This window comes from Marmota flaviventris, chromosome 16, assembly GCF_047511675.1.
Source record: "Marmota flaviventris isolate mMarFla1 chromosome 16, mMarFla1.hap1, whole genome shotgun sequence".
Classification (NCBI taxonomy): Eukaryota; Metazoa; Chordata; class Mammalia; order Rodentia; family Sciuridae; genus Marmota; species Marmota flaviventris.
Genome location: NC_092513.1, coordinates 46,831,303 through 46,856,247, shown reverse-complemented (window position 1 = coordinate 46,856,247; position 24,945 = coordinate 46,831,303). Strand labels below are relative to the sequence as shown.

General features: G+C 41.9%; 1 protein-coding gene across 1 annotated transcript in view; it reads left to right on the top strand.

Annotated features, from left to right (window-relative positions):
* Nucleotides 1–22,828, top strand: part of Lama3 (laminin subunit alpha 3) — a 247,818-nt gene extending 224,990 nt beyond the window's left edge. Inside the window, exons 65-75 of the mRNA XM_071602850.1 lie at nucleotides 1,590–1,729; nucleotides 2,463–2,594; nucleotides 3,745–3,898; nucleotides 8,190–8,359; nucleotides 12,559–12,742; nucleotides 14,875–15,015; nucleotides 17,797–17,956; nucleotides 18,066–18,196; nucleotides 20,147–20,240; nucleotides 21,356–21,475; nucleotides 22,242–22,828. Coding sequence (XP_071458951.1) covers nucleotides 1,590–1,729; nucleotides 2,463–2,594; nucleotides 3,745–3,898; nucleotides 8,190–8,359; nucleotides 12,559–12,742; nucleotides 14,875–15,015; nucleotides 17,797–17,956; nucleotides 18,066–18,196; nucleotides 20,147–20,240; nucleotides 21,356–21,475; nucleotides 22,242–22,387 — 1,572 coding nt within the window. The 3' untranslated portion in view covers nucleotides 22,388–22,828. The remainder of the gene's footprint in view (nucleotides 1–1,589; nucleotides 1,730–2,462; nucleotides 2,595–3,744; nucleotides 3,899–8,189; nucleotides 8,360–12,558; nucleotides 12,743–14,874; nucleotides 15,016–17,796; nucleotides 17,957–18,065; nucleotides 18,197–20,146; nucleotides 20,241–21,355; nucleotides 21,476–22,241) is intronic.
* The last annotated feature ends 2,117 nt before the right edge of the window (nucleotides 22,829–24,945 follow it).

Below are 24,945 nucleotides of genomic sequence, written 5' to 3'. Positions count from 1 at the left end.
CTCTCTCTCTCTATCTATCTATCTATCTATATATATATATATATATATATATATACAATTTTAAAACTAGTCCTAAAAAAGCATGTGTCAGGCGCTGGGGTTGTGGCTCAGCAGTAGAGCACTCACCTAGCACGTGCAAGGCCCTGGGTTCAATCCTCAGCACCACATAAAAATAAAGTAAACAAAATAAAGATATCAAAAAAAAAAGCATGTTCCAGCATTTGACAGTGGGGGTGACTTCCATCAAAGCAGGGGGTCTTGGCTTAGCTCTTTTGACAACTAATACTTGCTTCCTCTGCCATGTGTAGGAGCACTTAGTACACAATACAGAAAATGGTCAAAAGCAGATGGAAGAATAGAGTTAGTGAATGATTACATTAATCCTGGATAATAGAGGAATCTTAGAAATATCTTAGGGACATTGCCTTCAATTCTGTAATGGATTAACTAAAAAATACATAGAAAGTAGCATTTTTTGAACCAATTCAAAATAAGTACTGCCAACTGGAAAAAAAAAAGGCAGCACAGCAGGGTGCAGTAGAACATGCCTGTAATCCCAGCAGTTTGGGAAACTGAGGCAAGAGGATCACAAGTTCAAAGCCAGCCTCAGCAACTTTGCAAAGCCCTAAGCAACTTAATGAGACTCTGTCTCAAAACAAAACATGAAAAGAGCTGGGGATGTGGCTCAGTGGTTAAGCACTCTGGATTCAATCCCTGGTCCCCCTGCCCCAAGGGAGGGGGGAAACAGACTGAAAGCTCACTGAAGAATCACATCTTGCTGAGTACCATGAAAATTTATACTTGGTAGAATATAATATGAATAAAATTGGAATGACAGCTGCTGAAATTGCACATTTTTTATTTAATAACTGACCAAAAGAGAGAAATCATCTTGCCAAAAATTTTGATCTGCAGAATTTGACATGGGAATTTTTGCTTCCTAGAAATAATGACCAGATAGTAAAAAAAAAAAATTCATAATAATCAAAGAAAAGAAAACATAGTTATAATGTTTATGGAGGAAAAATCATTGTTGGAAATTCCTGTATCACTTACCATTGCTTACAGAAGTTTCACTATTACTATTAAAATGGCTCATTGTATATCTCCAAAGAGTCAGAGTAGAATGGATCAAGCTTGAGAAAGAAATATTATTGAACTTAATGATCAATAATTAGCATATTTGCTATTTTAAAAATTGACAAATCAACTCTTTGCTATAAAAAACATTCAGAAAAAAATTGATGGAAATAACTTCAGCAAATAAAAGTAAAAATAGAAAAATGTAGAAATGATGTAACTATTTTGTATAACTGAGAAATACAATTGGCTTAGTGAATGTAGAAAGTCCAAAACAAAATGATTTTGACGAATTCATCAGAGTTGAATTAATTTGCTTAAGATCTTTATATTCATAAACATGGAGTCAAAATATTCAAAAAGTAATCTTTAGATTAAAATGACTGTGTCAAAACATCTGGGTCAAAACATCCTAACTGTTTTGCACATGGCTTGAGTCATAAATTCAGTATTTATTCATTCATATTCCTTGAATACAAATTAATTGCTTTCTTCTATAATGATTTCAGACAAGTAGCCTTCAGGTCACTCTGGAAGATGGTCACATTGAATTGAGCACCAGGGACAGCAACGGCCCAATTTTTAAATCTCCAGAGACATATATGGATGGCTTACTGCATTATGTATCTGTAATAAGTGACCGCGCAGGGTGAGTGGGATGATATTTCTGCTAAAAGTGCTGAGAGTTCTACTTTATTAGTTTAATTAAATTTTCTGGTACCTTTTTGCAAAATATTTATTCTTAATACAAATGTGATTTGACTAATAAGTCTTGGCCTTTTTCCTTGTTCCATATTAATTTCCTCATTCACAAAATAGATCAATAGTTGGATAGATAAATTAACTGTGGTGCATTTAAAATTAAATACTATGCAGCAATAAAAAGAAAGATCTAGAACTATATATAATGACATGAATGAACCTAATGTTGAGCAAAAGAAGTCACACATCAAAGAGTTCATCCCCTGTGATTTTATTTACATGAAGTTCAAAAAATAGGCCAAGTTAATTTATCAAGTCAAAATTCAGGATACTGATTATTCTTGGAGAAGGAGGGAAGCTGGAGAGAAAAAAAAGGAACACAAAATCTATTTTGTTTCTTTTTTGGGGTGCCATTATGTTGGTGTATTCATGTCTCAGAAATCTGTTGAGTTGAACATTTATGTTATGTGTACTTTCTCTATCTGTACAATGTCTAATAAAAAAGGTAATGTGAAAAATATATATATGAAAAAAATTTAATGTTCTTTAAAAAGTCTAACTAGTTCTTTTAGGTAATAGTGATTGAGTCTAGGTTAAAACAGCAACTTGACCAAGATGGCAGAGTGGTATTTTTTTTCCCTAGTTGTTCTTATATTTGTTTTGTTTTCCTCCTCTTCTAGCCTCCGACTTCTCGTTGATGACCAGCCTCTGAGAAGGAACCAAAGGCTATCAGGCTTTTCAGCTTCTCAGCAATCTCTCCTCCTGGGTGGGAGTTATTTCGAGGGTTGTATCAATAATGTTTTTATCCAAAGGTGGGTGATCTTTTCTCCGTGTGTAACTTCTGAGGACAGCCTGCCTGTGTGAAGGGTATCTCATTGATCCAGTTAGCAAAGTCAGATCGATCAACATGCTGTACAAGCCTCTCACACCGCAGACTCCCAAAATACCCTCTTTGGCAAGAGACGTCCATTAACAAACCAACCAACAAAAAAGCTCCTGACTTCAGCCTCCCTGTAGAAGGGCAGCTTTGGCATATAACCTTGGAAAAGGTCTAACTAAAATTAACTTTCAGATTATGGTCCTGAAAAAATATTCACCCTGAAGTTTTATTTCATTTTAATCAAGATGGGGGTAATTAGATATAATCAGTTCACCATAGTTTTCAAGCCAAGGAATTGCATGGACCAGTGTAGTAATAGGAAATCAAACCACCACAGCATTGAACATGACTTTTAGTAGAAAGAATAGAGCTTGGTGTTTCTATGCATGCTAGCATTTAACTATTTCCTGAAATTTTTAATAATTGGATTTAGATAAAAGGCAAAATCCTCCCCAAGGTAGAGAGAAGTCCTCCTGGTGTTGGCCATGCATCTTGTACTTGGAACTTGTAGGCTGCCTTGATGGTGCTCCCTCCCTTCCCACCACCCATCAGGCACCAACCTCCTTGGCCAGGATCAGGCTCAGAGTTCTCAATCTCCATCTGTTTGATGTAACATCTTCCTTGAGCAGGAGGTGGGAGTGATGGAGAAGACAGGAAGGGGGTTAGTCTTTCGGCTGACATAAGTCTCAGGCAGCAAACATGGGATAAAGCAGATCTGCTGTGACACTTTCCTACTCAAACATAGTCAGATGCATCCTTCCATAAACTCAGAGGTTTGCTGGTGTTTGCCCTCATTTTGTATCAGCCGGTGCCCATCTTTTCCCTCTCTGCATATTTGATTTTCACATTTCTCTCTATGACACCCATTCCCAAGAAAGAACTAGTATTCTAGCCCTGCCACAGTCCAAGTAATAAAAGTTTCTTGAGCCCTTCTGCTGGCCTGTAGATGTGACATACAGGCAGGTGATGGAAGTTGACCTAGGCAACGAGAATGCTATTTTTATGAGGCACTCTCTGGACCAGTGGGTCTTCCTCCATGAGTGACAGTTTGACAGCAGCTTTCACTTCTGCCTTCCTTCCAGGTTATCTGAGAGTCCTGAAGTCCTGGATTTGGCCAGTAAATCTACCAAGAGAGACGTGTCCCTGGGAGGCTGCAGTTTAAACAAACCACCTTTTCTAATGTTGCTCAAAGGTTCCACGAGGTTTAACAAGGCCAAGACTTTTAATATCAACCAGGTAAGTGTCAAAGCCTCACCCTGAGTTTGACTTCTCCCCAGAGCATGCTCCTCAGCCTGCCTGGTGGGAGAGGGTGGGCCAGGGGATGAGCAGTCACTGGGTCCATGTTGGGCAGTGGCTCCATGAAGCAGCACTGGTAGCCATTGATGGCTGAATTGCACCAAATGACAAAGCGAGTTTTCTTTTTAGCCTTTATTTTGTATCTTGATAAAAATTTGGCATTGTTTGCAGTCAGAGAACAAATAGAAATATAACCGAAGGCAATGGGTAAGTGCAAAGCCTGGAGATAGAAGAAGGCAGAGAGGTTGATTACTTACACCTGAGGGTTGTTATCAGCAGTGTTTTTATCCAGAGGTGGGTGATCTTTTCTCAGTGTGAAACTGATAAGGACAGCCAGCCTGTCACAAGTACAGAGAGCACACTGGGGTTCATTCTTAAAGCAGTGCCTCTGCACCAACAAAGAAAACAAAGGGCTTGTACTGGAAAGACTCTAATCCCATGCAGAGGCAGGTGCACTTCTGAGCATGCTCAGTTGGAAGTCATGCATCTTCATATGTCACATGTTCAAAAATGACTGATAGGAACACTCATCCCCTGGGTGGAGGTTTTAACGTTATATTGAGATTATAATGAACAATCTTTACTCTAAGTTACCTGGAAGAGGGCCTGTGAGGCCTTGGCTGGTTTAAACCAGTTCCTTGTGGTTTTCTCTGGAGGGCTTCAACGGAAACATAACAAACAAACAAAAAGCTTGAGAGGAATACTAATAGTCATCTAAAGGGGCAGCAGCTCCCCTGTCCAATATAGATGATTGCCCCTAAAACTAACTGCATAGCTGCTAACAGAACTTGAACTTGAGAATTTTTTTTTCTGTAGCTGATGTCATACTCTTTTGACACTTGTGCTGAGACTATAGCAGTCCAATGATTTTCTTTAGAACATAAGGTCCACACCACTTCTCTTGCCCTCAGATATTACCTCTGCCCTAGTGCAATTCCTGAGGTAAGGTATACACATGCACCCAGGCCTCGCTGAAGCCAATAATATGCATTATCAACTGCATGTTAGAAACACCCAAGGAACTTTAAAACCCCAGTGTTCAGGCTACATCTGACCCAATTAGGTCAGAGGCCCTTGGACTAGGCCAGCAAATCATAAGTTTATAAACTCCTCAGGTGATTCTAATGTGCAGTGCTGAGAAAGATTGAAAGGAAATGCCATTCTTGGTGTAGAGGAATGAAAATGTGGTCATGAATTGAACACAGGTCAGGATTTAGGGAATTCCTCGCCCTGCCTGAGGTCAGCAGTGTGACCTCCCCAGGCCTAAGGTCACAGTTAACCCCAAATACCTCTGATCTATCAGGTATTACAGTAACGCTCCAAGTACACTTTCATACTAAATCCTTAACCTTTTGTGGTAAGTACTATTAATAGGCACATCTTACAGAAAAGGATGCTGTGTTTTAGACAGATAAGCAATTGTTGGCCCATATTCCCCCAGGCAGAATGTGGAGATACAATTCCAACCCAGGAGCCCATGCTGTCTTGAGAGCAATCTGCCCTTGTTCAACACACTTTTCTCTTGATGTCAACCACATACTGCTCATCTACCAATATTTCCTTGCTCTACAATAATTCGGGGACATGAGAACAGATAATACATAAGAAGAAGTGTTTCCTGCTATTAAGAAGAAATGCATTTCTTAAATTCCAAAGGGTTGTCATTTTACTGCTGTGAGAAGAATAGTTTTAGAATTGCCTTCTTAGAAATTAAGTCATGTATTCATTTTTTTTATTGTAAGGCTGATAGCTACTGAGATACAAAATTAGCATAGTGATGGTAGGACTGGAAAGAAGGAGATGGATTCAAAGCTAGTTAGAAGATATAATATATTGAAATAAGACAATAATTGGATTTGAGAGACCAGGGAAAGGCAGGAGAATTCCTTGTCAGCCAATCTGGATTGTTGGGTAGACAGAGATGCCATTGAGAGAGCCACAGAGACAGGAGAACAAGTATTTGGAGGGAAGGAGGAATAGTTTGTGTTATATTGAATGACAGGTGTCTTCAGGTGGAGATAGATGGGGAGGGACCATCAGTGTCTCTGGGTGGAACTGGGGCTATTGCCATGGGAGATACCAGTGAATACATTATTTAATTTTCTCTCTGCTCCAGGCAAGCTCCAGGGTAGATAGAAGAAGATCATTCTGCTTCCAATAGCAGAGAAAATGCAACATAAATTAATAGTTAGGTCATAGACCTTGGAGTCAAACTTCCTGAGTTTGCATGGAGCCTTTCCACTGACTAGGTGTGTGCCCTTGAATTGTTTAACCTCTCTGTGGGTCTCTTTGCCCCAGTGTAAATGAAGACAAAGAGTGATAATATCTCATGAGATTGGCATGACAATTAAATGAGAAAATAAATACAAAACCCTTAGAAAAGTGCCTTCCCTGTAGCATGCAATACACATTAGTTATTATTACTGTGTATGATAAGAGGAACCTAAATGAGAGGGATGTGACATGCTATAGAAGTGGTACAACAGGAATTTTCCTGTCATGGGAATCAGGGGGGATCTTTCTGGAGGATGACCCAGGAGCTGGAGATATGTGGAGTATGAGTTGTGTTTAGATTCATGAATATTTGTGCAGCATGAGCTGAAGCCCAAAGTTGGGAGGCAGGATGTGGGCGGCACTCACTTGTACCAGACACTTTGCAAGCATCCTCTGTGATGCTCTCAAGGCTTCATGTTGTCTCTTTCAGCTTGCACCACAGCCCTCTGAGGGCAAAATAAAACACCACTTCATGGGCCAGGAAATTGAGTTCAGAAATGCTTTAAAAAAAAAAATCTTGCCCCAGCATACACAGTCAGTAAATAGTAGAGTCAAAATCTCCAATAATATGCTTTTCAGGCCTCTACAGGCTGGAAAGGCTTGGTGAACAGTGGGAAATTTAGTGGAGAAAGGAAACTGGAGAGAGATAACTGGAATCACACACTAGCATCTGATCAGGCAAGCTTAGTATGTCCCTTGAATGTTCTTCAACAGTCAATGCAAAGCCATTGAAATAAGTGTTTTAAGCTACTTTAAAAAGTAAAGATTGTTAAACTGGCAGGCAGGTTTGGGGATGATTTGAAGTAGGAAAATTCTAAAGACAAGGGGTCAAATTGGCAGGCTACTGCAATAGTCCTGGCAAGAGAGTCAGGGCTGACTTTAAGGGCAGAGGCACTAGAAATGAAAAGGAAAAGTGGAGACAAAAATGTGTCACAGAGAGACAGAGTAAGATGTGAAGACAGTGTACCAAAGAGGCAAAGGAGGCAGGTGTTCATGATGACCAAGATTTTGAGCCTGGGTTCCCTGAAGGACAAAGGAGATTTATCAAAACTGATCTTGATGATTGTGTGACTGCTGAAGAAACAGGACAGACTCACACATGGGTCACCTCTGATGGAAATGAGGCCGGGATGTGGTCCCCCTGCCCTTCTGTGTCTTCTCTCAGTCCTTTCACCTGTCCTGCTGCAAAAGCCCACGTGAATGGTGAGGAAGGGGTTGGCAGGCTTATGGCTCCATGGAGGCCTTGTGCTGCTGTCTCAGGGGACACCATGGTTCTTCTGATAGTCCATGATGGGGAGGGGCCCTGGATACCTGGGGTTCCCAGGTCCATCAGCTTTCTGCAAAGTGGCCAGAACTGTACAGGATGGGAATAATGTGTATCCTCCCCAAAGACAGAGCCAAAAAAAGGGGGGGGGGAGTGTTTTTTTAAAAAGGGGGGTGTTTGGGGCTGGGGATGTGGCTCAAGCAGAAGCGCACTCCTCAGCACCACATCAAAATAAAATAAAGATGTTGTGTCCACCGAAAACTAAAAAATAAATATTAAAAAATTTTCTCTCTCTCTCTCTCTCTCTCTTTAAAAAAAAAGGGGGGGGGTGTTTAGATTCTCTAAAACTTTGTCTCCCCAAAGAATGAGCTCTTCCTCCTTCTTGGAGGCAAAAGACCCCCAAAACAAAGCCTCCCTGGGACACCCATGGGTGGATCTGGCTGTGGTGGGGTTAAGGAGCTGAGAATGCATGCTGACTCTCCATTCTGTCTCCTCCTGTCACTCAGAGGCTCACAGAAGGTTTCTCAGTGGGAACTTCCATCCCATGGGATTATTTGCTGTCTCTTCGACTTTTCCATTGAATCCATTTCTTAGAATAGAGTGAAAACTGAACAAGGCACTTGGCAAGATTAGACTCTTCCCTCTTTCACCTGATAACTAGCTGCCCTAATTTTTTGCTCCTCTCCCATGCAGCTGTTGCAAGACACACCAGTGGCCTCCCCGAGGAGCATGGAGGTGTGGAAAGATGTGAAGTCTTGCCCACTACCTCTCAAGGCCGAGACCAATCAAGGAGCCCTCCAGTTTGGGGACAGTCCTTCCAGTCACTTGCTATTCAAGCTTCCCCAGGAGTTGCTGAAACCCAGGTATTTTTGAATTTTCCTGCTCCAGTGCCAACTCAGAACCCAACTGCAATTCTACCCCAGGGAAGTCTAGCTGTATGACACCGTGCAACCTGTCACTAATGAAGGTGGCCCGACCAGTTTTGTAAAGAGAGGTGCTAGCCTGCACAGGACAGGCAGCGTGATTGCCTGCCATGTGCTCTTCCTCACAGCTGGATTGCAAATGTGACAGTGTGCTGCTCAGGGCCTGAAACAATCAGTTCAGCTCCGGTTTAGAATTGACAGTGTTCTAAAAATAAGGCTGATATTTTTTTTTTTCTAAAGCTGCTATTTATTTCAATGACAAATCACCTTTCTTCTCTTGCATTCTGTAGTGAAAGGAAAATCATTCTTTTAGGTAGCCTCGGTGCCAGATAGATCATTTTTAGAGAATGCATCTAGACTTTCTATGCTAACAAGTTGCATCCTTTTGGAGGAGGAGGAGGAGAGATATGAATCATATCGGTACAAAGTAGAAAAACAAGGTTTGTCATTTTCAGGTGATTTGAAGGAGACATAAAGAAAAGAGTGTCAAGCATTTCTTCAAGAGTATTCTACAGAGGGAGCATTGCCCAGGAGTCAAAAAGACCTGGACTTGAACTTGTGGCTTGCAATCCCTGCTTGGCCACACATTGGCCAGCTCCACTCCTCTGAGACAAGATGCCAAGATGGGGTTAGGTGGGCAAGAGTTTTATTGTGGGAAAGCTTGTGAAAGATGACCAGGAAGGGACAGATGTAGGCAGGTGAGGGGACAACCTGTAGCTGGAGGGTCCTAAAGACATTTGCGAAGGAAGAGGTACAGGGAGGAGGGTTGAGTACAAGGACCTCATACGATAGTGCAGTTCTGAGAAGTCAGCCATGGGCCCCCCAAGCACAGACCACCCCTGAGAAGGGCTCAGTGTCATGCATAAGTGGCCTGCTCTAGTATATGACCTCACTCAGTCTTTGGCTGAAAACAGCCTGCAGTGCTGCTGCAGATCCTAGGGTATGACAGCTGGGGGCTACCAGGACACTGCAGGTAGCCCCACAGCAGCTGCCCCACAGCAATTCTTACGAAGGAAACACATCTTTGTGGCCATCATAAAGTGTAACTTTTCTAAGTGTAAGCTTTCTTTCCATGTCTGGCTCATATGCTTTAGCAAACTGCTGTGTATCTCTGGACCTCAGTTTTCTCATCAGTTAAATGGGGCTGATGCTGTTTTCCTTGCAGCAAGGAGCAGTAATGGCCTGGAATGAAGCAGGCCCTGGGAACCCCATTCAGTGAACCATGAACCCCATTCATGGGCGTGACTCACAGGCAGCTGGGTGTGAAGGCCCGACAGGCCTTGCAATGCCGGTGTTCTAAAGGGGAGAGCCTATGCAGGTGGCTCCAGATCTTCAGTAGCTTCAGGAAAAGTCTAAGGATCCTTCATTTACCAAATCTGTGCAAGTGGAAGACTAAAATAGAGGGAGTAGGGTTTATCCCTCAGTTTACCTATCCCTGACTTCTCAGTTGGGATGCCCCACTGCCCTGCCCTCTTGGTCAAGATGACCTCAGTGACAACCATCTCTCTTAAAGGAACAGTAGCTGCACATACTGCCCGGAATGTCCTTTCCCAGCTCTCCATTGTGGCCTCTCCACCAGCTCTGCCCTCCCCAGGTCCCGTCCCCTGCATCTTCTCCTTTAGCGCATTTAGTGGGATGAGTCACCAGCCGCTTCTTCCGATTCAAGCCCAGTACCTTTGCATCCAATACTCAGTTACCCATCCTAAGTGGAAACGGTAACATTTTAAAAGGCAAAGTGAAGAATCTTTAGCAAATAGAATTTTTAAGTTATTTTAGTCTCAAATATTATAGCAGTCAGATTATATTTTCAGGGAGTCACAAGATTTATAACATTCTGCTGTTCTCATTCTGATTTTCATCCCGGCAGGCAGTGTTTTGATTCTCCTTTAAAACCGGTCCCATTATTATAAAATGTTGTTTAGATTCTCCTCCCTTCCTTCAGCCATGAGGATTCATAGCTACAATATCATAGATTGGGATTTGGATCTACTGCTGCCTTTTTGGAGTGTTAGTTAGTCTTTTCTGAAAGAAAATTGCTTTAAAAAAACAGTGCTAGGAAACAAATGTCAAGTCTGATTACCAAGCCCACATATGCAAAGTACTTTACATTCTGGAGCAAGTTCCAGCATCCTCCTTAAAATTGGCAAATTGGCCAAGCCTCATTCCCCAACCCTACACACTGGCACACAGACACCAGGAGAAACACTGAGCGGTGTTACCATCTGGGTGGTTTAATTTAACAAATATGGGTTGCTTTTTCATTTTGAAGAATGTTGCCCTCTAGGAAACTTGATAATCTGAAGAATAAATGTGCATCTCAGCCTCGCAGTATTAAAAAGCAAAGAGAATTAATAGTGTACTTTTTCCTTCTACTTTCAAGATCTACCTCCAGATTTTCCATTTACTATTTAACCCAATTTAGTTTTTATTAAGTGCCTACTGTTTACTAGGCTCTGGGGAAACAGCTGTGAGCAGAACGAACCTCGTTTCTGCCCTGTGTACCTAGATGTTAACCACAGTGAATGAGTGTTTTAGTTTGCTTTTCATCTCTGTGACCAAAATAACTGACAAGAACTACTTAGAGAAGGAAAAGTTTATTTTGGCTTATGAGGTTCAGTTGATGGATGGCTGATTCTATAGCTCTGGGCCCAGGGTGAGGCAGAGCATCATGGAGGAAGGGCTTGGCCAAGAAAGGCAGTTCAGGACATGATAGTGGGGAAGCAGAAAATGCTGTACTCACCAGGGAGAAAATATAAACCCCAAAGTCACACCCTCAGTGACCTACTTTTTCCAGTCACACCCTGTCTCTCTACATTTACCACCTGGTTAATCCATACCACTGGATTAATCCACTGATGAGGTTACAGCTCTCGTAATCTAAACATTTCACCTCTGAACATTCTTGCACTGTCTCACACATGAGTTTTTTGGGGTCACCCACATCTACAACGAGTGATGATACCGATGTCTTCATCACATTTATCATGCTGCACTTTCATGAACCCCTCTCAGTACACACATGTACTATAAACAACTCAAGGAATGGAACATCCATGGCTGCATTCCTAAAGCCCAGCATAATCCTTATACATGCTCATTAAATATTGTTGGATAGAGAGACAGTTGTGAGTTTTCATAGAAAATAAAACTTGCTTAGCCAGATCGGCAATAATAAGGAACCCTCATGCAAATAAGCATTAACTTTCAACTCTGCTTTGACTCCATGGTATTTGCCTGATTCCATTTCCATCATAGGTGAACTATAAGGGTCAGAAAAGTGTGGGGTAGGTAGAGAAGGTGACTTTGTACCTCTGTGCCTTTTTGTTCAAAATGTCTTACAGAAACAAATGCTTATCTAATGTTTGAATCACATCCTTGTCATCAAGCTGTCCCCTGCTCCTCCTACACTTCCCATGAATATACACAAAATAGGATGCATGTTCATTGGATTTAAAGAGTTTAGGTTTCTTAGTCACAGAAAGAGAAGTACTGTGTGATTGAATTTAAATGGGGGACCTAGAACAATCAAATACACTGATACAGGAAGTAGAACGGTGCTTGCCAAGGGCTAGGTAGAGAGGCAAACAGGGGACAATTGTTGAATGGGTAGACATTTTCAGTTTTAGAAGATGAAAGCATTCTGGAAATTGACTGTATATCATTATGAATATTCTTAACACTACTGAACAATATGCTTAAAGTGGTTAAGATTGTACATTTTATATTATGTAAATTTTACCCTAATTTTCTTAATATATATATTCTTTGAAGTTCAGGCATGTTCTTTCTTGCCACATGCTAGGATTTATACCATCAGCTAAATTTGCCGTAGGAGTGCCTCATTATTCCCCCAAAGTGGTAAAGAACTTGTACCAAAAAAACTATCCATAGTTGGATTAGAATGTCTTCTGAAAGTTCCCAGAGAGACAGGTCAGTTAATGTGTGTCTCACTTTTTTTGTTGTTTTTATTGTTGCCGCCCTGGGAATCAAGCCCAGGGTATCATGCATGGCGCCTCACTTATGCATGTGACAAAAGAGAGTTTCAGTGTTTGCTTCCCACCCACTTTCCCAGACCAGAGAAGCTGAGAAATATTAAAAACCTCTGTTTTTCTTCATTGTCTATTGCTCTTTTCCCATAGATCTCAGTTTGCTGTGGACATGCAGACAACGTCCGCCAAAGGGCTGGTGTTTTACACGGGCACCAGGAACTCCTTCATGGCTCTTTACCTGTCAAAAGGACGCCTGGTCTTTGCATTGGGAGCAGAAGGGAAAAAACTGAGGCTCAAGAGCAAAGAGAAATACAATGATGGGAAGTGGCACACGGTAAGAGCTGGGGCTGCACTATTGCAGGTCGAGCATGCCCCAAAATCCAGAATGTGTCAGAATCCTAGATTTTTAAAACACCGATTTGGCAAATGGAAAACTCCACACCTGATCTCTTGTGATGGATCACAGTCAAAACACAGCCACACTAAAAGTAATTGTACCAAATTTCAGGGTATAGGTATAAGGTACATATGGAACATAAATGAATTTTGTGTTTAGAGTTGGGTCCCATTCCCAAGATATCTCATTATATATGTGCCTATTCCAAAATCTGAAAAAAAAATCTGAAATCTGTAACAAGCATTTTAGATAAGGGACATTCCACTGTTGTGCAATTCATCATGCAAGTAGCCAAAGACACAAGTCCCAGCACTCTTCTCAGGCACTAAAGCATGGGCATAGGGAGAGCTAGTGTGGTTGGAGGCCCTGAGCATCTGCATCAGACTGGAGACTGCTGCACGTGCCTTGTGTGTGTGACACCCCATGTGCCAGGGTGCACTTGACCCACTGTTCTTCAGTCCCCACCACACCATCCTGGGCTGCATCACTCCCCTAGCCTGCATCCACCCCTTCTTCTTGGGCCATTGCTGTCCTCCAGGGCCAACTTCCAGGCTGCTAGACCTCTTTCTGGTCCTGGAACTGCCTTCCCCATAGCACAATATGCAGATCTACATCTCCCACCTTCCTTCCAAAGAAGAAGATTTTTTAAGAAGATCCACACCCTAGAATCCCAGCTTTGGCCCAAAGGCATTCCAGATGTCAAAAAGATAAAGCAGAAGTGCAAAAGGGAACTTTTAATTTTTTTTCCTAATGAGGAAACTGGTTCTCAGAAAACTCAAGTGACCTGACCTGAGTCAAGTGAATGACTCTTACTTGGTGATTCCACAAATGTTTCATGAGCTGCTCTCTTGGAGCATGTAAACAAAAATATCCTCAACTTCATGTCAGAAACTGGTGTCTTGAGAAAATACCAGAGCAAGGGCGGGAAATGACAAGGCAGGGTGGGGCGGCTATCTTATATCTCAGGTCAGGTAGTCAGGAAAGGCCTCCAGCAGGGAGTGGTCTTCATATGGAATTATGGGAAACAGCAGAGGGAACAGCAAATAGGAAGGCCTTGAATTGGAAGTTAGCTCAGTGAGCAAATCACAAAGCAGTAAGGTTGGAGAAGGAAGCAAGGCCTGATCATTTAAGTCTTGAAAACCAAGTTAAGGACTTTGGATTTTATTCCAAGGGTCTCTGAAGTTTTTGAAGAGACTTAAGCTAATGAAGAAGCAGAATTACATGAATAGATTTATGTTTTTTTTTTTTTTAAAAAAAAAACTCTGTTTAGTTGAAGAAACTACAGGAGGGTAAGAGTAGAAGTGGGGGCCAGATGGATGTGATAGCCTTTGCCTAGAGAGGCTGAGGTGGAGGTGTGGAAAGAGGTGGGGGTCTGCATATGTTCTCAAGGCAGAGCAAGAGGGCTGGTTGGGGGATTGCATGAGGGGAGGATCTGGGCCAGCAGTTGGGTCAACAGCAAGTCATTTCCTGAGATGGAGAAGCTAGAGAGGAGGTGGATATGGCCAGAGAGGTAGCTGTTTAGGGCCAGAGAAGACTAGGAGCTCTATTGTAAGTGCCTTGGGGGCAGTGTCCAATCACACACTGTACCAGGTGTGTCTACAGAGAGTAGAGGGGTGTTAATGAAAGTCCCAGAGCCATAAGATGCAGAATCCATGACGTCTAGCAAAGAGTTGAAAACACTTGCCCCTCTTAGCAGAAGAGAAGTGGTTTTCACTTGCCCTGGAGCCTTGCCTAAGGGTGTGGTGACTTCCACTCCTCAGATCTATCAAACTGCTCCTTCTCTTGGTTGCAAAGATATTTGTTGGTTTTTATGCCTTTGGTTGTTCATCTTTTGTTTAAGTTTCCAAATCTCATTTTTGAGTATTATTTAGCTCACCTTTTTAGCTCAGTGTATTCAACTTCTAATATCTTCTCACAAAACCATGGTGATGATCATAAACAGGAAGAAAACATCTGATTTTTAAAAGCTAGCTGAAAGTTAGAAAAACTTTTTCCTGTAACCAGTAATAAAATACAGCATCAATTGTCAGAGGTAAAGATTTGATTCATTTATTCTCTTTCCTCCAAAGGTGGCATTTGGGCAAGATGGTGGAAAGGGGCGCTTGGTTGTAAATGGGCTGAGGGCCCAAGAGGGGAATTTGCCTGGAAATTTCACTGTTGGCACCAGAGAACAGATTTACCTGGGATCATCTCCATCAGGGAAGCCAAAGGTAACTGTAAATTTAAAATAATTCACTGTGTATCAGAACCATTATGATTACATGAGATATTTAAGAATTTCAAAATACTTTAAATGACTTTTTATATCTAATATTCACAACCGAAGGGAAGGTGCCCACTCCCCATACTGAAGCTTTGCTTTTTAAGGTGCAGGTTGAGACACAGACCCCAAGAAATTGAATATGGAACTTTGGTGTGGCTTTATACACATGAGTCTCAGCTTCTAGGAAAACAGGTTTAAGGTCGTGGACCTAAAGAGATTTTGAATTAAGATAATGTATTCCAGGCTAATTTGTGCCACCTTCACTGTCCTTGCTGAACTTAGGCAAAGGATTTACTTCATGGTTTGCTCTCTCATAATTTGTTATTGAATTTTAATGTGTTTTTAATGGGGTCCTTTTCTCTCTCTCAGAAATGGAAACCCAGTATCTTTTGCCATAAAGAGTAGGTAGCCATAAAAACAGATATGCAAAATAAAACAGAATTAGAAAAGTCTAACTGGATATAATGGTCTATACCCTCTTCATTGGGAGAAAAAGGAGCTTGCCAAGTGATCAAGGGCTGTTTAAGATATATTAGCACAAAGCTGAAATGTGTCCCTTGTCCTCACCAGTGGGCTAAAAGGAGCATTGCCAAAGGAAGAGGGCAGAGGTGTAGCTCATGGTAGAGAGTCTGCTTGTACACACAAAAAGGGAAATTCCAGAAAAATTTAACTGACTCAACATTTACTCGAATGTTGTTCAGTGTTTGAAATAACAGACTATCTCAAAAACCCAACTTGGGAATGCTGACTAAGGACAGTCAGGACTCCCTGTGTCTGCAGGGAAGAGAGGCTGTCCTCTGGGTTTCTCGGATTCTAAGGCTCTCTGGGGCCTCAGTCCAGGGCCAGCTGTGGGCATGCCCTCCCCATGCCTCTCTCCTCCCTCTTATCCAGAGGCCAAATTGCACCTGTGATACCTGGGAAGGCCTGGTGCATCGGTCTCTTCTCCGAGTTCCTTTTTCTCCTACAGAGGTAAGCAAAATGGTCAATAACTCAGGCCTAGGAACTGCCTTCCACCTAAATGTAACTTTTACTCCTTTCCTCAAGAGCCTGTGGCACCTTGTGGTGTGTTTGCTTTTGGTGAGACAGGGAGGGGCCAAGTTCAAACGTGAACTTGGAAAGGGACATAATATCTAATATCCTATTAGGTCTTTATCACTTCTCAGGCTGACCTAGCCAAAGCCAAGGTGTCTCCACAGGGTACAGCCTGCCCACTTGCATTTTGGCCAGGGCTTAGGTCCAGGCCAGAACCCCAACAACCAAGAAAGCATTATCTTAATTTATTACATTCAGTAACTTTTACATGTATACCACAATATAAAACATATGTATATTGCAATGCAATATATGTATACAATATAATCTGTAATATGTAACATATTCAGTGCTAAAGAGGATCCTCAATACTAATGTTTACTGTTTTCTAACCTTTGTATATATTTGTCTCTCAGAGAAATCACAAGAATGAGTAGTTATTCAAGGCCAAAATTTGGGCATTCTTTTGACCTGAATAGATTCTCTTAAAGTCACCTTCTCTTAATCACACCTGGCTTCCCAACATTTGGGCAAATGTGGCACCCATTGAAAATATTTTTACAGGGAAGGTTTATTTTGTGACCCTCCTACAACCTGAGGGTATAAACCTTTGTTTTAGTCCTCTTCGGTATCTTTCCAAGAGCGGTGCTTCTGAACACCAGAACTGTACTCAGTCCTTAGGGATTCAGTAGCAGGTTACAGCCCATCCTGGGGAGTCTGCACTTGGTCTCAGACACAGGTGTTTCATTGTCACGTGACAACATAACAAATCTTAAGAAACTAACAACTTTATTAAAAAAAAAAAAAAAAAAGAAACTAAAAACACGAGGAGGCCAATCAGCAGCTTATGGTTGACCCTGGTACCACATGCATCTCTAATATCACCTCTCTTATGTCTAGAGTCCAGGGTTCTAAAAGCATTTATTGTAGAAGGAAGGTAAGGGATTTTGTTCAATGATTCTTAAACTTTGTTTTTAGAATTTTATAAATATTTTGAGAATTTTCCTAATCCTTATGGTCCTTCTTCCCAGAAAAATGAGAACATCTGGTACCAGAGGTTACAAATCCTAAAAAGCCCATCTGTGGGCCCAGGTGAGGAGCCCCAGTTCCAGGCCAGCTTCAGGCAGGCAAGGAGTTCCCCACCAGCCCACTGATGATGCACATGGCATCTTATTTTAACTACAGCATTCGTGATTTGTCGGAAGGACACTGAGCCTAACGGTGTAGGGAGCTGTTTTGCACTTTATTATTTTTGGAACATTCTGGCCTCGTTTTTCAATCAGCTGCCCTGCATTAAGCTAGCACATTGGCTCATAAAACCCAAAGAAGTGGTTTTATTCCTACAAAGAGTCAAGGAGCTCTGTTGAACAGTGGGGTGGAAATTTCCCCCTGTTGTGGCTCAGTCTAGATGGACCAGGGTCAGGTGGATCCTCCTCCTCCTTCTTCTTCCAGCCCAAGTTGGAAGCCTTCACCGCCTCTCCCTCCTACACACCCTGCTTGGTTTGGTGACACCTTCAAACTTGGACCACACACCACACATGTGGTGTGCAGGTTTTTCTTGAACACTGTGGGCAGGAAGCCAAATGGCACAGGAAGGCCCTCCTGACTTTTTCAGACTGAAGTGCCCTTCATGTTGGCCACCCCTGCATTTCTGAGAGTTGTAATAATGAATTCTTTCTTTTCTGCTTGGTTACAGAGCCTCCCCCAAAACAGCTTTGTGGGATGCCTGAGGAACTTTCAGTTGGATTTAACGCCCTTGGATTCCCCTTCCGCGAGCTTTGGGGTATCTCCTTGCTTGGGAGGCTCTTTAGAGAAAGGCATTTATTTCTCCCAAGGAGGAGGTCACATCATCCTAGGTAAGAAGCAGTTTAGTAGAGTTCATGTCTCTAAGTCTTGAGAACCATTTTTATTCTTTAATTATGATGTTTTAACTGTTATTTGTTTTGTTTTGTTTTGTTTTTAAAGCTAATTCTGTGTTGTTGGGGCCAGAATTTAAGCTTGTTTTCAGCATCCGCCCCAGAAGTCTTACTGGAATCCTAATCCACATCGGAAGTCAGCCAGGACAGCACTTAAGTGTTTATATGGAGGCAGGAAAGGTAGGTGGCAGTTTGATAATGTGGGAAGGGTAGACGGCAACCAGATTTCATTTCTGGAGATCATGGTAGGTGAAGTTACGGGAGAAGGTGGAGCTTGTATTTAAGAGATCTTATATTTAAAAGACCTGGCTTTGAGGCTGCCTTACTATTTTCCATTAGCAAGGAATTTGTCATCATATTATCTCCTCTTTCTTTTCAAAACTGGGAAAACTCTAACAAGTTGGGCTGAATTCCAGATACACCACTTAGTTGTAGGGCCCTGGGGAAGTTGCTTAAACTCTTCAGCTCACTTGCAGCATCTATAAAATGTGGACAATAATTCTTATTTCCTGGGGTTGCCATGTACCCCATAAATGTTCATTTTCCCTTCTTCTCTCCACCCTCATCTCTACTTTTATTGAGAATTGTAGGCTCGGAATCAACAGGGTATGTCCTCCTACCGGCTGTCTACACCATGGCACACCTGTGCCCATGGTCCTCTACCCATGGAATCCATTCTGCATCCAACTTCATTTTCTACACAATTCCAGCCCTCTGCTCCCCACAACCAAGCTGGTCTCTGGGTCCCACTCTGACTATCCTTTGGTTTTTCATGGATTCCTTCCTCAGTTTATGCTTTTGCTATCTCTCCCCTCTCATCACTCCCAGTTGGATGTAACGCCCTTGGATTCCCCTTCTGCAAACTTTGGGGAGGCTTGGGAGGCTCTTTAGAGAAAGGCATTTGTCTCTCAACCACCCAGCATGTCTCCTTCCTTCTCAGAGAAGTCTCTTGAAAATATTCTTCCAGGAAGCCTTTCATAGTCTTCAAGTCAAAGATTGCTGCTATGCCATTTTCTTTCATCTCTGTTCTTCCACAGCTTTGTGGGAAAAGTGCCAGAAGAGAATAAAATGGACCAAACTCCTAGATCAGTGTGTGTGTGTGTGTGTGTGGTGTTTGTGTTTAGTGCTGCAGATTGAACCACTAAGCAAGTTTTTTACATGCTAAGCAAGTACTTTACCACTGAGCCACATCCCCAGCCCCTGGAACATCTTAACTGGAGTCTGAATAGATCTCCAGTTGCCCAGAGGAACAAGCAACTACCCATCTTTGGGTAGATGAGACAAGGCTGGATTTTCAGAGGAGGGGTTGGAGAAGGTGTCCAGTGGGAGTTTGTGGATAGGAAATAATCTCAAGAAAACAAAATCAAGACCCAATGACCTTCATGCCATCAGTGACATTGTTGACCTCAAGAGCTGCCTGTGAATAGATGGGTGCATTTAACTAAAGGCAGATTAAATGTAAATTATTTACAGTGACACTTACTCTAGTCCTCTCATTTCATTCACTTTAATTCAACCCTTGAAAGATCTTGAAGGACCCCTGACTGGGAAGGTGGGATTCTGCACAAGACATTTTGAGTGCCTGATGCCAAACATATATATGCCCCGTACAAAAGCAAACTGTTGGTTTGTTTTATGTTTTATGTCTCTTGTTTTATGACGCTCTAGCTGTAATGCGTTCATGGGGTTGTTATTATTATTATCTGGCCCTTGCAGCAGAGGATAGGACTCCACTAGCATTTTTGCCTTCCAATTTCCCATGATCTGCTCAACAGATTCACTGTCACATGTTAACTGTTAAGGAGGATGGAGTGTTCATCAGTAACCTTTGAGTAGGGTTGATGGGGATAGGGTTTGGATTGGGAGAGAACAAACAGCTCATCACCATTGCCAGCAAGGTCAAACTGGGTAAGATTTGCAGCTTGCTTGCCTGGGAGGGATGCAGCAGAGGGATTTTCAGGAGCCTTTGACCCCATCATCAGGTTCAGGAATTGGGAACCACTATTCAACACACTTGTAGGGCTATCTGCATGGCCAGGCTTAGGGAAGGGAAGGGAAGGGAAAGAGGGCAGGGGAAAGTTGACTCATCTACCTTTTGGAAGGAAATAGCAACATGCATGTGTGTTCCAGGTCACTGCCTCTATAGACAGCGAAGCAGGTGGGACCTTGACATCAGTCACACCAAAGCAGTCTCTTTGTGATGGACAGTGGCACTCAGTGGCAGGTATGTCATCCAAAAGCCTATTGTTCATGTATTAAAACACTCTCTTTACTTCTGAATTGAATAGCCCAAAGGTAGCTTCAGTCCATTCATCCATAGTACGTGACCAGGGTCAACCCACCAGGTTAACATGTCCATTCTCAACCCCAGCTGTGTTCAAATAGTTCAAGGCTGCTGCCCCCAGCTCTCCATAACAGTCTTAATTTTTTTTTCAAGGTAATCTAACATTGTGATTCAGACTGGGACTCTGAAGTCAGTTCAATTTCAGGCCTATCCATCTACCCTAGATGACCTTGAGGAAGATAAGCTACTTAAGAGCTCTTTATATTCAGTTTCCTCACTGTAAAATTGAGATAAAAATGGTGCATGCCTCCTGGGTTGTGAACATGAAATGGGAAAATGTGTGTAAAGTACTTGGTCTACTGTCTAATGCAGAGTGAGCTGCTTTTACTATTATATTATTAAAGCTCCTTGAAGTATTATTTTTTTAACAATCATTTAATGTCAATGCAAACTACTTAGACAAACCAAAGGTAAAGAGCAGCCCGATCCTCTCAAATAGAATCTGTTATTTTATTAATAACCTGTGGATATGCGTTTAGAGATATGTAAACCTGAATTGGCTAGAATGCCTTTTGTGAAAGGTGATCTTTTCCTGACTACACAGAAAGCTAACTGCATTGCAATTCGCTCAGATTGTCAACATGGGAGGAATTTGGTATCAAGAGCTATCTTTGATGTCAGTTTTCAGAAATCAGTGTCTTCGTTAAAAAATAGCTGAGATCAATGAAGTAAACCTGACTTCTGGAGACAGGAGACCAGGGTTTGAATCCCAGATCTCTAAACCAGGCCTTCTACTCAGGTCATAGAGAGTCACAGTCTCATATCTGGGAATGATAATGTCTTCCATGTAGATTCATTTTAAGAACTCACACTGCCTGGTGTTAAGAAGTTAGTTGAATTTATCCCAAACCTGTCAGAATGCCTACACACAGTGGCCCCAGGGGTCCTATGGGGATGAGTTTAAAATCAAGCCCATGGTGACACAATCATGTAGGTGTTAAGCAGTGGGAAGGGCTCTCATGTGACAGACCCAACCATTTTTTTTTCCTTTCCAGTCACCATCAAACAACACATCTTGCACCTAGAACTGGACACAGACAACAGCTACACAGCTGGACAGCTTACCTTACTGCCTGACAACTCCCAAGAGACACTCCACATTGGAGGTGTCCCAGGTAACTCTGGCTCTGATTTCTTCTACATCCACGTTACCCCATGTCAGCTCTCAACATTTTCTTTTTAACCCAATATATACCACGTCCAGCAGATGGGTAATTAACAGGGCAGCCTTTGGCTGGATGGTGGAGATGGTGAGGCCCTGCGCTCTAGCATGTACTAACAATGGGGGCACATTTCAGGGCAGTCCAGGTGACATTACTGCTGCATCCCCTCGACCCAAGCCTATAATTTATAAGCCTCTCTTATGAGGTTATATTAACCCAGAAACCTGATATAAGCAAAGAACTAGGAAAGGGGCTGAAAAATGTGTCTCTCTTCCCTGAGCATTTAGTTTTACTGCTAAATTATGAGGCTTTCTGGGGACAGAATGGGAGGATCAGGTGGGCAGGGAGGGAATCGAGTTCAAGGCTGGAATTTTGCCTGGAAAGAGCCTTTTCATTCTTTATAGTTTTATGGCCTTCCACATAGTCTGGTTGTTAATTTTATAGGCCTTTCATGACCCATAAAAAGCAGCAGAGTTCAGAGTTATTATCTATTGATTGGGGCTGTGGAATCTCCTCTGAAGAACCTGAGTAGCCTCGCTGCCAATGTATCGCAGCAGGTGCAGAGTCAGACGTCAGCTTAAAGAGGGGGAAATGTCTGGGTGGGATGAGACCAGGGGTCCCTTTAGCTCTTTCTAGTAAGATTCTTTTGCAAAACTCAGGGTGCATTTGTCTGACACTCTGAACTATCCACTGACTCCCTCTTGCTTTTCTCTTTCAGCCAATTTGCAGACACTGAAACTCCCAGTGTGGAAATCATTTTTTGGCTGTCTGAAGAATATACAAGTCAACCACATCCCTGTTCCTGTTTCTGAAGCCACAGAAGTCCAAGGGTCTGTCAGTCTGAATGGCTGCCCTGACCACTAACCTCAGGCTACCACCCAGCAAGGAAACTCACCTTCAAAAGCACTGCGGGAGGACCTGATGTGCTTCTCTGCCCATTCAAGGTCATTCAAGGTGACTCAAGACACCATTAAGACAAGTTTGACAGCAGATTCAAAATTAGTTTTGAATTCCAACCACATAGACCCATTATTTGGGCATGTACTGCTAACTATGTATTTTATACCAAAAAAAAAAGTCTTGAAGAAGATAAATTGTTATTCAAGCATATACATGATGTTTTGGCAATATTATTTTCTACTACAAATTAAATGTCTTTTAAAGAACACCCCCCCACACACACACACACAAACAACACAGTTGTTTAAAACATAAATCTCTTTAGAGCACTTTAAAAATATGAAACTTTTACATATGTTAAAGGGTTATAATTTATGAGGTTAAATAAATGCAGTGTACTCTTCACATTATGATGCTTTATTAATGTAGAACCAGGGGCTTGATGGTCATTGCTAACTGTGTTAATTCCTTAACACATATACAATGTGCTACCTACAACATGGTTTTCTTCAGTTATCAAGCACATTCTGGGAGATTCTGTGTGCTCAGTGTGTGAACTACAGTGAGGTATTAGAAGTAATTCCTGCCCTTCAGGAATATGCAATTCAATTGGGGAAATAAAATCTTCATAAAATAATAAGTCACAAATAGAACAACTGAGCTCACTAATTAGTGAAGCCCATGGGTCACCCAATCCTTTCCTTCCCTGGTTCACTACCAACCAAGGTAGATTATGGTTATCAATTCCTTGATGGCACAAACCATCTAGTAGGAGAGCTGAGATGTATATATGTACCAAAACTGCCACTTGGTATGTCAGGTTAATAGAAATACATGGGAAGGAGAAATCACTTCTAGTTTTATTGAAAATTACTAGATGATGTACTAGACCAATATTTGTTAAGGAAAGCACCACTTCGCCTAACAAAGAAGACTATGAAAACATTTCTGTGTCTTTAACATTGTATCTCTGTTCATTAGGAGGAAAACAATGATTCTAAAAATTGGGTAGGATAATCCTGTAGGATGTCCTTATAGATATGTGCCCTCCACCTGTGAAATTGAGTCACATTCTTTTATAACTATTACACTGTGGTCTTATGGATATGCTTTCTAATAACTGAATATGTACAAAACTGGAATGTTCTCCTGGAGAGGTAGCCAAGACCCACTGTAGGGAGGTTGAGTGGTTGACCTTAGAGACTCTCTGTTGCGTGAGAGGCTGAATTACATGACTAAGTCACATGCTTTCTGAAAACACTGATTTTCAAATGAAAAATTCCCCAGGCAATTAACCACCCAGGAACCAAGTCAGCAGGAAGATTGTTCATGTTACGTATCTTTGACAGGTCTTTGCTGAACCTAAACTTCTCTCTTCTGGGTTCCTGGTTTTAGTCTCACTGGATGTACCGGGTTATTCAATCATACTGATTATTTGTTAGAACCTCCTAGATTCATCATAAAGGGGCAGTTAGTTCTCCACTGACTCACCCCATGACTTCCCCTCCATTCTATAATAACAAGAAGAACCACCACCCATCTGCATTTGCTGACTAGAATGCCAGCCACCAGAAAGCACAGAGTCCCTGATGAATTACGGTTGAGGAAATGCGAATCCCCCGGGCAGCTCTTCTCCACTTGTAAATGTGTTCTTCTCTTAAAGAGAAGAACCATTTTGAAGATTTTTTTTTTTTTTGGTAAAGTTCCAAATGTTATCACTGTCATCTTCTTTTTGGTTTATACGCTTGTACAGATTGGGCTGACCTTGGGGTGAGAGGCTAAGTAGGGACAGTGGTATCATGGATCAACAACTCTTTCCCACAGTCCACTATTGTTTCCTGCTATAGTTTGGATATTGTCTAATTGTTTATTACGCAAAGGTCCATTATTTTAAAGGCTCAGGTGAGGGTCTTGGGAGGTGCTGCAGACCTTTCTGAGGTAAGTTCCTAGTGGGAGGTCCTTAGATCATTGGGATAGACCCTTGAAAGGGGTTGTGGGAGTCCACATTTATCCCCCCTCCCCCACCCCTCCTCTTCATTTTTAATCTCCATATTAATCCTTTGTCTGATGAATAGTTTGAACATATTTTCTCCTGTTCCGCAGGTTTTCTCTTCACTCTGTTTATTGTTTCGTTTGCAAAAGTCGCTTAGTCTGATAAAATCCCATCTGTCTACTTTTGCTTTTGTTGCCATTGCTTTTAGGGTCTTATCTCAAAAAAAAAAAAGCCCTATATTGATGTATTGAGTGTTTCCTCAGTGTTTTCTTCTAGCAGTTTTATAATTTCAGGTTTTTTACATCTAGATCTTTGACCCATTTTGAGTTCATTTTTTTTTGATATGGTGAAAGATAAGAGTCTAATTTCATTATTCTGCCTTTGGACATTCAGTTTTCTCAGCACCATTTATTAAAAGGAGTGTTCTTTGTCAAAAGTTCCTTTGTCAAAAGTACTATAGAGGCATGGATCTATTTCTGAGTTCTCCGTTCTGTTCCATGGGTCTGTGTGTTGGCTTTTATATCAGTAC